The 13,679-nt window shown below is 36.5% G+C and overlaps 1 protein-coding gene across 3 annotated transcripts in view; it reads left to right on the forward strand.

Annotated features, from left to right (window-relative positions):
• Positions 1 to 13,679, forward strand: part of SLIT2 (slit guidance ligand 2) — a gene marked incomplete at both ends in the record, with an annotated part of 384,978 nt that overhangs the window by 228,660 nt on the left and 142,639 nt on the right. For all 3 annotated transcript variants that reach the window (XM_079697609.1, XM_079697610.1, XM_079697611.1), the window contains one exon: positions 12,924 to 12,995. In XM_079697609.1, the coding sequence (XP_079553735.1) occupies positions 12,924 to 12,995 (72 nt within the window). The remainder of the gene's footprint in view (positions 1 to 12,923; positions 12,996 to 13,679) is intronic.

A 13,679-nucleotide genomic window follows, 5' to 3' on the forward strand; every position in this document is an offset into this window, starting at 1 on the left:
TATCCCCATTGCTTTTCCTAAGACGCAAATGCCTTCCCCTTGCAAAAGCATCTCTTGATTTATATGTCACATCATTCTGTTATCTCTCACTATTTAATTTTCTCATGCATGTTACCATGAGTGTGTGTTTGCTCTTTATTCATATATATATGCTTGGTCTTCCTGGCTATATTACAGGAAGAAAAAATAGCATCACATCTTTGATATGTCTCGATACATGAATAGTGCAATTCCTGACACAAATACATGGAGTTATACTCAAGAAACGGTTATTTCTTGGTTGGCATCCATGTTTTATTGACTAAATTATGAAAGTCACATATATCCCTGAGCCTAATATTGAGAAAATTAGAGTTTTTATTTCCATCAGCTGAAACTGAGACTGTTGTTTAGGCTGAATAATGGTTTTCAATGACGGTTTTCCACTTGAAATATGTGATATTTGTACTAACACCATCGTTCTAACTTTGCTGTTACCTTTATCTTACTGATCTCAGTAAAAATATTTGGATCACAAAAAGAATATTTTTTACCATATCTTTGGGAAGAAAATAATAAGTATATCATGATCTTAATATACCGGAGTAGATGATGACATTTTCATGTAATGTATCCTAAGAAAGACGTCGAGTACTTATTAAATCAGTAATCTGCTTGAGAACCTAAATGTCAATAAGTATACTACTAATTTGCTAATCAGTTCTGGACATTTTTATTTACACTTTATTGACCACAGCCAGGTACTGTATTCGGCATTGGGGACACAATGATGAATTAATCAGTACATGTTCTCGGGAACTTTTGGCTCTCGTGGGATGTGTCAACAAGTAAACTAGCAATTATAATCCAGTATATCAGTTAAGTACGACATGTTACAGGAGCATGAGGAAGAGAGCCTACTCCAGTATTAGGATATTTCTGAGACAATTTTTAGAAGAGAGACTATTTAAAATCTGCTCCAAACGATGAGTGGGAGGATTAACCAAGTGAAGGACTACATGTGAATATTCCAGGCAGAGGGAAATGGATATACAAAGGCTTGACAGGAATACATGCATGCATATTACATTGTGAGTGTGTTACAGTCAACCCTCTGTATCCGCAGGTTCCACATCCATGGATATGGAGGGCTGACTGTATATTTACTGAAAAAAATCTGAATATAAGTGGACCCGTGCCATTCAAACACATGTTGTTCAAGGGTTAACTGTATATTCCATGAGTCCACATGTAAATTTAAGAAACTCCATCATTTCACAATATACACACATATTGAATCACTATGTCATATACCTAAATCTAATATAATGTTATATGTCAATTATATCACAATAAAAAAATTAGAAAAGAAACTCCAGAGCAAAGTTTTTTTTTTTATTTTGTTGTTTTGTTTGTTTGTTTACTATCATCTACCATCCCCAACATTCCAATCAATGATAAAAATGACAAAATGAAGTATTTCCAATCAACGACAAAATTAAGTATTTCCTCCTTCAGGAAACTGGTATTTTTATCAGTTCAGCAGTATAATGATCACCTTACCTGCTTGCTTTCTCTTTCGGAATCTGAGCTTCTTGAGAGCAGACTCATGTTACTTATATATTTTATTTCTAAGAACTAGCAGTGTATTCAGCACACACTTCCTCAATATATAACTCTTGAAGTGAACTGAACTGAACTAATTGAAGTGCAGGAAGGTAACATGTGTGAGTGCCTTTGTGTGTTAAGACTGGGCAAGGCACTTCACATGTTTGCATAGAATGCATCAGATCGTTCAACCTTTGCAGTAACTCTGACATAGCAATGCTTGATATTTTTTCTAGAATTAAAGAAAATAGAGCATGATTCAATGAATATTAGTAATTTGACCAAGGTCACACGGTCACATAGTTTTATGGAGCGGAACCAGGTATTGCTATCCAAAACCTGATTCCTGTCCTGTCTCAGTACACAACCCTCCAGGATACCACTGCAGGCATCTGGGGGTGTTTTCTGACTGTTGTGATTATCTCTGTGTTTGGATGTGTCAAAAAAAAAAAAAAAAAAACCTCACATGGGTTATCATAAAACATGGGTTATTAGCTCAGTGGCCCTTATAAAATGTACACAAGGAGGTTATTTTTTAAATTTGTTTTCATGCACTATTTTTAGAATCTCTCATTACCCGACGGCTCTACCCAATTAGGTATATCTTCCTTGAATGCACTTAATTGAAGTGCTTATAGGTAACCAAATGGTGACTTAAATATTACTTGGAAAGATCAGTGTTAATGTGAGGTGATGTTATGACACTATTTTGAAGAGAAGAAAGAGAAAGGATAAACATTGTCTATACTGTAAATCATTTATTATTTCAAGATTAATGTCCTGGTTTTAAGATTTTACATTATGCAAAAAAGTCTTTAAAATGGCCTCTCAAAACATTCTGGAGATAGATGGTGGTGATGGCTACACAATATGTGTGAATGTACTTAATGCCAATGAACTATAAACATAAAGTGGTAAATGTTATGCTATGTATATTTCACCACAATGCAAAAAATTGGCCTCTTATCCAGCCTTCTTCTTTGGTCAGAGAACTGTATATATTCTTTTTTGCTTTAATGGTGCTTCCCATTTTTTATTTCCTGTTGGCATTCACAACTTCCAACTGGATGCATGTAAATGAATGCCAGGCTTATAAACCAAACAAAAGCTAGAAGATACCATTTATTGGAGATGTATCAGTGGGCTACTAATGTGGGGTTCAAAGACAATGGGGATAACAGTTCCCTAGCAGACTTGTTAAAAACACAGGTATCCTGGACCTCCCCGAGAGATTCTGCCTGGCATCTCTGATGGAACTCAGAGGTCTGTTTTTTGTTTGTTTGTTTGTTTTTGGCGGTACACGGGCCTCTCACCGCTGCAGCCCCTCCCGTCGCGGAGCACAGGCTCCGGACGCGCAAGCTCAGCGGCCACAGCTCACGGGCCCAGCCGCTCCACGGCATGCAGGATCCTCCCGAACCGGGGCACGAACCCATGTCCCCTGCATCAGCAGGCGGACCCCCAACCACTGCGCCACCAGGGAAGCCCCAGAGGTCTGTTTTTTAAATGGCCTCCCCAGAGGACTCTTATGGCTGATCCTAGAACCGCACTTTAAAACCACAGCTCCTGGGTCATCGAACTACAATACCAGAGAGCCAGACCTCTACAGAAGCCACCTCCTGTGTGAGGCAGGGCAGCAGTGGTCAAGCATATGAGGTTTGGAGAACAACAGAGCCAAGTTCAAATCCCTGCTCCACTGCTCACTAGCTGTATGACTGCAGCTAAATTATGAAACCTCTGTAAATGCCAGTTCCTTGCCTCCAAATGGGAATAGAAGAGTACATTCTGATATGGTTATAGAAACAATTAAGTAAATCAGAGTGTATCGCCTGACAGTTAATTGCCCAATACAAGGTAGTTTTGAGTATTATCTTATTTCATAAATTCTAAAATGAACACATTTTTACATTTAAGTATCTATGGAGTCTTACAAGTGTCATAAGTTGTGTAAAAACTTCAATTAAAACTTTTTATTAAGTGCAAGAAAGCACTGTTATCAACGCATATTAGAGATTAGAAGAAAAATAGATGTGTATTATTACTACTATGTTCAATAAAGCTTTGGTTGCTGAGTATGAGAAGTTGCTGCAGGTCCTGAGTGACAGAACGGTTTTCAGTGGAGGAACAGCACTGACAATCCCTAAAAAAGAGACCATTCATACATCTGACAAAGAATGATTTAAAAAGAAACCTACTCTACATAAGATTATATTTAAGATGTGGAAGAGAAAGGATATGTGTAGAAGAGACAGCCCTATTTATGAAGAATCAGCAGTCAAGTTGTTGGTTTAAAATGTATCATAAAAGAAACAGAATTATCACAAAACAATGATTACATCAGATTTTATGCTGTTAATAAAAGCTTTTGAATGCATGAATGAGAGAATAGAAGTGAGAGAGAGAAAAGAACACAGCTGACCTTCCCACATTCAGAGATTGAAATCTTGAGTGCACTAAATCTTGGTTCTTGGAGACACTAACCTGCAAATGTGAAATTCATCAATGCATATCATCTGAAAGGAGATTTATATGTACCGTGCATAGTTCGATTCTCACTATGGTACAAAGACTCATTAGTCTGTATTTCTCCCTCTAATCTCTTTATTGAGCTCTAGTTTAATATCTCCAAGGTTTTGTGAAACAGTGACACTTACCTGTCCTGTGTTACCTTGTTGTGTCTATCATACTAGATTTTGCTGCTTATCAGGGCTCCAAACACAGGCTTATACTTATCGCCTCTCTTCCTTATTCACACTCATCCAGCATGTTGTCATGTTTTGTAAGATTTTTCTTCAGAATTTATTTTTCTTTCCCTACTGCCTTTCTATAAAACTTTGCTTATTAAAGGCCTTTCATATGCCAGGAATTCTATACAAACAAGTTAAACTAAAATCTCTAACTTCATTTATCATATTGTCTAACAGGAGAGACAGTTATCTAAGAAAAGAATTCAACAAAAAATTTTGGAGTGTTACAGTAAATATGTGTGCAGGTCACCTTAAGAGCACAGAAGATGGGAACAACTGACTCCCCAATAATCAATAATAACGTTTTATAATTAATTTGTAATTATGTAATAATTTTATTGATATTTAGTTATTTGAATATTAATTTACATTACTAATAATATTGTTGTTTGGACCAGGCAAAATGTCCCTAAGAGCCATTTATCTTAGCTATTTTACAGATGAACAAATGGAGAAAGAGGGTAGGTGACTTGCACAGCGTAACATAGCTAATAGGTTACAGAGATCTTAGCACATGGCTCAGCTGGGGGATTGGAGAAGAACTACGCTGAAGGAGGTACTATTTGCTCTCTGTCTTGAACAATATTTAACCCTGCATTTCATGGCGATAGGAACTAGGTGCTTAAGACAAAATAAAATGTGGATAATCTGAAGATTTGGAAGAATGATTTTATAAAAGGTGAATTAAGAGAATATAATTAACGAATGAAATAGAAGGCACAGAAAGTATCTGAGGTGGAAATAGAAGCACAGAAAGTATCAAAGAAGGCCCACAAGTGAGACACAACCTGAAGGTTTCAAGAAATGCCAAGAAAACCAGTGTGACTAGAGAAGAGTGGGCGAGGTGGGGAGGAGAAAGAGATCAGGTCAAAGGTGTCAGTCATTTGATTTGAGGGACTTGTAGACCTTGTAATGCTTTGAGCTTTTCCCTCCTCATGATATGGGACATCAGTGAAGAAATTTTTTTTTTAACATCTTTATTGGAGTATAATTGCTTTACAATGGTGTGTTAGTTTCTACTGTATAACAGAGTGAATCAGCTATACGTATACATATATCCCCATATCCCCTCCCTCTTGCATCTTCCTCCCACCCTTGCTATCCCACCGCTCTAGATCGCCACAAAGCACCAAGGTGATCTCCCTGTGCTATGCAGCTGCTTCCCACTAGCTATCTATTTTACATTTGGTAGTATTTATAAGTCCAATGAAGAATTTTTTTTTTTTTTTTTTTCTGTACGCGGCCTCTCACTTATGTGGCCTCTCCTGTGGTGGAGCACAGGCTCCGGATGCACAGGCCTTAGCGGCCATTGCTCACGGGCCCAGCCGCTCCACGGCATGTGGGATCTTCCCGCACTGGGGCACAAACCTGTGTCCCCTGCATCGGCAGGCAGACTCTCAACCACTGTGCCACCAAAGAAGTCCCCAATGAAGAATTTTGATCAGAGTTGTGGCAAGATATGATTATAGGAAGGCAAAGGGAGGAGCAGAGAGATAGTTGGGAAGTTATTAAGACAATCCACAGAAGGGGGAATGGTGGCTTTGTCAGGGGAGCAGAGGTGTAGGTAAATCAAATTCTGAATATACTTTGAAGAATCAGGGGAATTTGCTGGTGGGTTGGATGTTGGGTGTGGAAGACTATGAGATGTCAATGAGGACTCCAGAGTTTTTGGTCTGAACAACTGTAAGAATGGTGTCCTCTTAACTGAGATGAAGAAGAATTCAGGAGACGGTTATTTGACATGATGTCAATTTTGGAAATATAACTGTGGTGCCAATGTGACGGATGCCTTGGAAGGGATCATAAGTTAAGGCAAAGATATCAGCTTGGAATCTCAGTCATGTATGAAATGGTGATGATATTCTAACAGGGACCATGGCAATAGAGAAGGGGAGGAAGAGGCTTGGTTGAAGACACTGCTGAAGTGGTTTTGTGAATGGGTTGTATGTAGTAGAAGGAGAAGGATCTAAAATGGGAAACTCCAGGGTGATGACCAGTAGGGCCACTTCTCAGGCGTAGTTCTGGGAGGCCTATATCTTTCCAACTGTGCAAATACCAAGAATGTAGAGCCTTTCCTGTTTGAAACCACTTATATTCACCCTCGTTCATATCCTTCATATCAAGATTAGCTTCAGAATGGGACAGTCTTTCTAGCTCTTCTCACTTCCTTGTCATTTCAGAAAATGAATAAACCAGGCTTTCAGATTTAAGATGTTCAATATTTTAATTCATATGGAAAATTCCAAATTATGCCTGAGCATTTGCAGTAACTTTTTTTTTGTATTTTTCCATATGTATTGACATATAACATTATATTTGCTATACTACAAAATGATCACTGCAATAAGTTTTGTTAACATTCATTACCTCACATAGTTAGAAGTTCTTTTGTGATAAGAACTATTCAGATTTACCATCTTAGCATCTTCAAATATACAATGCATTATTGTTAGGTACAGTCACCTTGCTGTACATTACATCCCCAGAACATATTAATCTTACAACTGGAAGTTTGTACTTTTTGACCACCTTCACCCATTTCTCCCATCCTCCACCTTCCTTCTCTGGCAACCACCAATCTGTTCTCTCTTTCTATGAGTTCCACTTTTATTTGATTCCACATGTAAGTGAGATCATGCAGTATTTGTCTTTCTGTGCTTGACTTACTGCACTTAGCATGTGCCCTCCGGGTCTATCCATGTTGTGGCAAATAGCAGGATTTCCTTCTTTATCATGACTGAATAATATTCCATTGTGCATGTATGTGTGTGTGTGTGTATATATATATATAAATGCATGTATATATATATATATATATATATATATATATATATAAAACATCTTTATCCATTCATCTGCTGTTGGAGACTTAGGTTGTTTCTATGTCTTGGCTGTTGTAAATACTGCTGCATAGGGGTACAGATATTCTTACAAGAGAGTGATTTTGTTTCTCTGCATATATACTCAGGAGTAGGATTGTTGGATCATATTGTAGTTCCATTTTTAATCTTCTGAAGACCTGCTATACTGTTTTCCATAGTGGTTGCACCATTTTACATTCCCATCAACAGTGCAAAAGAATTCCCTTTTCTCCACATCCTTGCCAACACTTGTTATGTGTTGTCTTTTTGGTGATGGCCATTCTGACAGGTATGAGGTGATATCTCCTTGTGGTTTTGATTTGCATTTTTCTAATGATTAGTGATGTTGAGAATCTTTTCATGCGTCTATATGTATTCTTTGGAAAACATCTATTCAAGTCCTCTGCCCATTTAATTGGGTTGTTTGAATTTTGATGTTTAGTTGCATGTGTTCTTTGCATGTTATAGATATTAATCCCTTATCAGATAAATGTTTTGCAAATATTTTCTCGGTTCTATAGGTTGCCTTTTCATTTTTTGATGGTTTTCTTTGCTCTGCAGGAGCTTTTAGTTTGAGGTAGTCCCACTTGTTTAATTTTGCTTTTGTTGCCTTTGTTTTTGGTGACAGATATAAAACAGTCATTGCTAAGACCAGTTTCAAGGTTCTTACCACCTATGTATTCTTCTAGGAGTTTTATGGTTCAGGTCTTATGTCAAAGTCTTTAATTCATTTTGAGTGTCTATGTATGATGTTATACAGTGGTCCAGTTTCATTCTTTTGCATGTGGCAGTCCAGTTTTTCCAAAACCATTTACTGAAGAGACTGTCCTTTCTCCATTGTACATTCTTCACTCCTTTGTCATAAATTAATTTTCCATATATGTGTGGATTTATTTCTGGGCTCTCAACTCTATTCCATTGATCTCTCTGTTTTTCTGCCAATACCATGCTGTTTTTATTACTATACTTTGTAACATAGCTTGAAATCAAGAAATGTGATGCCACCAGCTTTGTTCTTCTTTCTTAAACTTGCTTTGGCTCTTCAGGTTCTTTTGTGGGGCCAAATAAATTTTAAGGTTGTTTGTTTATTTCTGTGAAAAATACCATTGGAATTTTGATAAGGATTGCACTGAATCTGTAGATCACTTTGAACATGTTAACGTTATTAGTTCTTCCGGTCCATGAGCATGTAATATCTTTCCATTTATTTGTGTCCAAAAGTTTACAAAGCTAATTTAGTCTCCTGTCTTCCATCCCAGCTCCCCAATTATCACACTTGTTTTCCCCAAACACTTTTTGCATTTTGCTATTCCATTCCTCAGAAAAGTTGAGTGGTTCCAAACTCTCCCCAAGATGACAAGCACCTTAACTTACATCAAAGATCTTATATTTGGACCTAACTCCAACTCTCAACTTTATTATTTAATGCTCTCCAAAAAGAATTGCCTAGTTCACTGGAGACCCACCATTTCTCCACACTACTGCCCAGTGCCACTCTCTGCCCATTGTCCCTGCCTGCTCCGAATTTCAATTTCCAGATCAATCTTCCTAAAAATCAACTCCAATCAAGCCATTTTCCTACTCAGAAGCACATTTTTACACTCTATTGCCTAGTGATATAATTACAGACTCTTCCCTTAGCAACACTATCCTGCTAACTCAGTAGTTCTGACTCATTTTTCTCATACACATAGTTCACAGAACAATGCACTGCCATCAGTAATGTATCACATTGCCTACAATGGTCTTCAAGGAGCAGAGCAGATACACTTAGGGGTACAGAGCAAATTCTCCTAGTAGCATAATTGTAATATGTATGTAACCAATGCCTCTATAGTAGTTACTGTGCGCCAGTCACTTTGTGAGCACTTTAAAGGGTATTTCATTGAATCCACTTAACAGTCCTGTGATATAGACACTGTTATTGTTTCATTTTACAGATGAAGAAACTGACATACAGAAAATGTAAGCAATTTTCGCAAGGTCACATGGTTAATAAATGTTTAGCACTAATACCTGATATCGCTGAAGCTTGGTTTCTTTAATAGTAACAAACAGTAATAATAATGATAATAATAATACCTACTTCACTTCTCAGTCTTCAGCCTATGCTCTTAATTCCTCTGGCATACCTCCTCTCTCCTTGGAGTTCTGCCACCCACCCATACCAACACTGGAAGATGAGAAATATTGAGCTCAGTAATTTTCATCAAATTTCAAAAAATTCCCTTTGTATTTTGAAAGTGGCCTGAATCAACCAAGCCTCCAATGACTGTTACTTCTCTGATCTCCTGGATCACTTTTCTAAGATTCCACTCATGCTTTACTTATTCTATACTACCTTTGTTATAATCAAACTGTGAGATATAAATCACATCTCTCCAATGAGACTGAAAAATTTCCACAACCAAACTTGTAATAGCCACTGTAAATTTTGATTTCCCAATTTTGTTAATGGTTCCTCTATCGAAGTTCAAAATGACTTCTATCTTCTCTCTCTTCTTTGCCTAATCCATATCCACATACAATTCACCTCTAAGTTTTGGTTCTTCATCTATTCCTGATACCACTCTCAATCTCTTGTAACTTTTCTATCTAAAGAGTGGGAGCCCATCCATTAACAAGGTCAGGGTAAACAAGCAATGTATTTATGGTTATTATGTTGCTTCATAATTCTCATTACTTTTTCCCCAACTATCATAAAAATCTTGTATCTGGTTATCCAGATGTGAGTCTTTGACCCCTGGTATTCTCCTAAATTCTACTGCCAGTTTAATCTAAGAGCATCTCTCCTGCTCCCATACATCACTCTTCCCTCCCTACCACTGTCTGCTGAAATAAGAACTCACTCTTCAATCAGTATCAGAATGTCTACTCCTCACACCCCTCACTTTTCCTTCCAACCTCATCTCTTATTACTACACTGCATGTTATACCTTCTAAGCAAACCAGACCAAAAGCTACTCCCATAGAAGTTCTATTTTTCTACCTCTATACTCTTGCTTGTGCTATTTATTTCACACAAAAATGCAAATGACATAAGTCAGAGGCTAGGATGAGTTAAGAAAAAATCTCCTAAGTTTTAGGCCACAGGAAGGACATATTGAGATGGATTAAGTAGCCCTCAGTGTCATCTTTAGAAATCCCCACATCTTGACTCAATATTTATCTGGATTTCCTCTACATCTCTTGATACTTCAACACTTTCTATCATTGTTTAGCACCTGATATCGTTGAAGCTTGGTTTCTTTAATCATAACAAATAGTAATAATAATGATAATATCTACTTCACAAGATGGCCATGTGGGTTAAAAAACATAAATTTGATATTATATTATCTCTAAAAATTTAAGTATTGCACATAGCAGGTACTGAAAACTTGTTAAGTTTCTTCCTCCTGTCATGGGTGAATATTATTGCCCACTTAGCTGAAGGGACCTGAGATCCACAACTGAATTTGGCTGCCAGAGTAAGTGGAGCACAAGAGCAGAGACCCCATAGAATAGTCTACTCAGGGGGGCAGTGATACATAAGCCACTGACCTTAGGGAGGCTCTGAGCCTGACCGTCCCTCACCCTTCTGTAAAAGATAAGATGGTAAGTGTTAGCAGAATAAAACCGTTCTAATGCCCTAGACTTCTGCCTGAGCCAGTCAAAAGGACTAAAATCACATTCAGAAGGAATGGTGTTCTGACTGGGATTCAGTGCTCTTCAGCCATATCTCTATAAGCTGCCTGAAGTCATCCTCCTGACTATCCTCCCACCACACCTTCACCCTCTTTGAGACCATGACCCTAGAAAAACTGTGCCTGAGGTGGCGCATGAAATGGCCCCAGCTGGTGGGAGGGGAAGACTGCAGAGCCTGGGAAGCAGGCAAGGTCTGAAGCCAACACCTCTGCCATTTTTATTCACCTACACAGTCTCTAAAGCAGTCTTTGTTCTAGGTGAAGTGGGAAAAAAAAACTAAGTGGTTAGAAAATATTGAACTGACAGGGGCACAACAATAAAAGCACTATCTGTTTTCACGGAGTGCTCTAGAATTAAATTTGCTTGAGTTCAGTTTTTTCCCTCCTCATTTCTTATTACTTTCTGAATTTTCTTTCTCCAGTATCTCTCTTTACCTTCTCCTAGCTCAGTAGCCTCCTTTGAGCACTGTTTCTGACATTAGGCTTTTAAATATATGCTATTAAACATTTCTTAACTCGATGTAATTAAACAAAGGAGGGAAGTCAGTATGAATCAACAACAAGCTGGAGAAATAAGCAATTTTTAATGAAATGAAGTTTTATTACTCATAGGGATATACTGAAGCTATTGATAACAGTTCACTTAGGACATGAATGGCTGCCTTAACTCCTACATAAGCACATATTACAAACTTACTGTTTCGAATAAAATATGTATGTGTTTTTCATTGCTTTTTTGCTAAAGACCTTTACTCTTTAGACTAACATTATTTCTCTACAAATTGCTTTGCAAACTTTTTTTTTTTATTTGAACATTGCAGATATTGAGATATAAATGCAAATCTCACTTGTTTAAAACTTGGTGCTAATGAGGTCAAAACCACACAGTAAATCTCTGTATCTGCCAGTTATCTCTATTGTGTGGCGACAAGTGTGTGAGCAACCAGCTCTGGTCATAAGAAGCACTGGGGGAGAGAATGCTGGTGAATTCATCCAATATGCCTCCACAAAATTGGAAAATGACTCCGTTTTGGCAGGCATGTACCCGTGGTCAGTAGCTTCATCTTTCTTCGTGGCGTCAGTTATCTTGAATTTAAAGATAATTTTAGTACCTTCATTGTTACTTTAATACTTTATTTGATATTTCAGCTTTCTGCTATGTGGTAATGTTATTTAAAATTTCCTCTTTTCAGTGACACTCTTGCATGTGTATTTATATCCTACCTGTTAAGTGCTAATAATACTATGTGAGCTTATAGAATTGCATCTGAACTCTGAAGGAAAAATAATGATCCATTTCATGAGATGAGTGATTTTTACAAACTCTCATTTCAACTCAAAGAGTGCTTTTTTCCTTGATTAAAATGTATTTCTCGATTAAATTAAAATGCAAATATAGACGGTCTGTGTTTATGGTTATAATAGAATTATTTAAAGAAGGTTCTAAATCAACCTGCTGCTAATATTTCATGCAAGAACTGTGGGTTTTATTGTTGGGCCAGTACTGCCGTGTTCCATTTTCAAGATTACTTAAAGTGCTATGAAAACTTAATCATATTGCCCAGGTTTTATCAGTTTTTGCCCAGTCTTCTCTAGGATGTTAAAAGGGACTTCTTTCCTATATACTTCTTAAGTTATGTTAGTGATATTGGAGAAATATCAAGTACTAAAACTTTAGAACCCCTTGAAACTGAGTTATGAACAATTTACTATTTGTTTTAAAAAATATATTTTATTACACAGAAGTGAATCAACTCTCAAATTTAAGAGAACCATATTTAATAATTTATTATGAAATTAAAGATCTGAAAAATTACTTCAAGAAACCATTTAGTCCAACTTTTTAATTTATATTAGATATATAAAATATTTGTATTAGAAATTGCATCTAATGCTATGGATTTAATTATGATCCTTTAGTATTTTTTTAGCTTTTTTTTTTTTTTTTTTTGGAAGTGTCCTATCACTTTTCAAACACATTGATTAAAATAATTCTTAAATAACATTTATAACTTGATCTTTTTTCTTTTTTTTGTTATTTTTAGTGACCTCAGTGAAAACCAAATTCAGGCAATTCCAAGGAAAGCTTTCCGTGGGGCAGTTGATATTAAAAATCTGTAAGTATTTTTCCTAATTGATACTGTTTTTTTTAATTACCCATTTTCCAAGTTTAATTTATATTAAATAAACTGTCAGAAAAAAATGGTGAAAGCCTATATACATCTTTATGCTTCCTTAGGAGAGCTTGTAACAATAAGTTTTAAGTTGTTTTCACAAGCTATCTGAAGATATTCTCGTTTAGAAGATGTCTTGAAACTGAAGTTATTATCAAATTCATTCTTCAAACCTTGTAATTAATCTTGTGAAATCTAAAGAAATTATTTGATTATAAGGTATTAACAATGTATTTTCTTCCCCTTACTGTGAGCTAATTTCAATAGCTCCTTTTTCTCTTGTTATCGGTGTTTATTGGAAATGCAGAATATTTTTTTTCTGGAAAGAGTAGATAATATTTTCTTGTTAGAGATACCTGTGGCCTAGAGCTACAGCTTTTAAAAATAGCTTTTAGATCACCATTTTCATTAAATGCCAACAGTGTGAGAATGAGAAAATTGTCTTTCCCTTTGTGTGAATACTTTTCTTGCATCGTTTCCCTCTTATATCTTTATGAAAGGATATATGTATAGCCTTCTTTAAAAAGTAAAAGAAAAGAAAAAGAAAACTATGTTTCTGTATTATCCCTTGATAAATCTTTAATCTAGTGTCTTGTGTACATGTGTTTTTTGTAAGTGTGGATAGCT

Source organism: Hyperoodon ampullatus (assembly GCF_949752795.1).
Source record: "Hyperoodon ampullatus genome assembly, chromosome: 1".
Classification (NCBI taxonomy): domain Eukaryota; kingdom Metazoa; phylum Chordata; class Mammalia; order Artiodactyla; family Ziphiidae; genus Hyperoodon; species Hyperoodon ampullatus.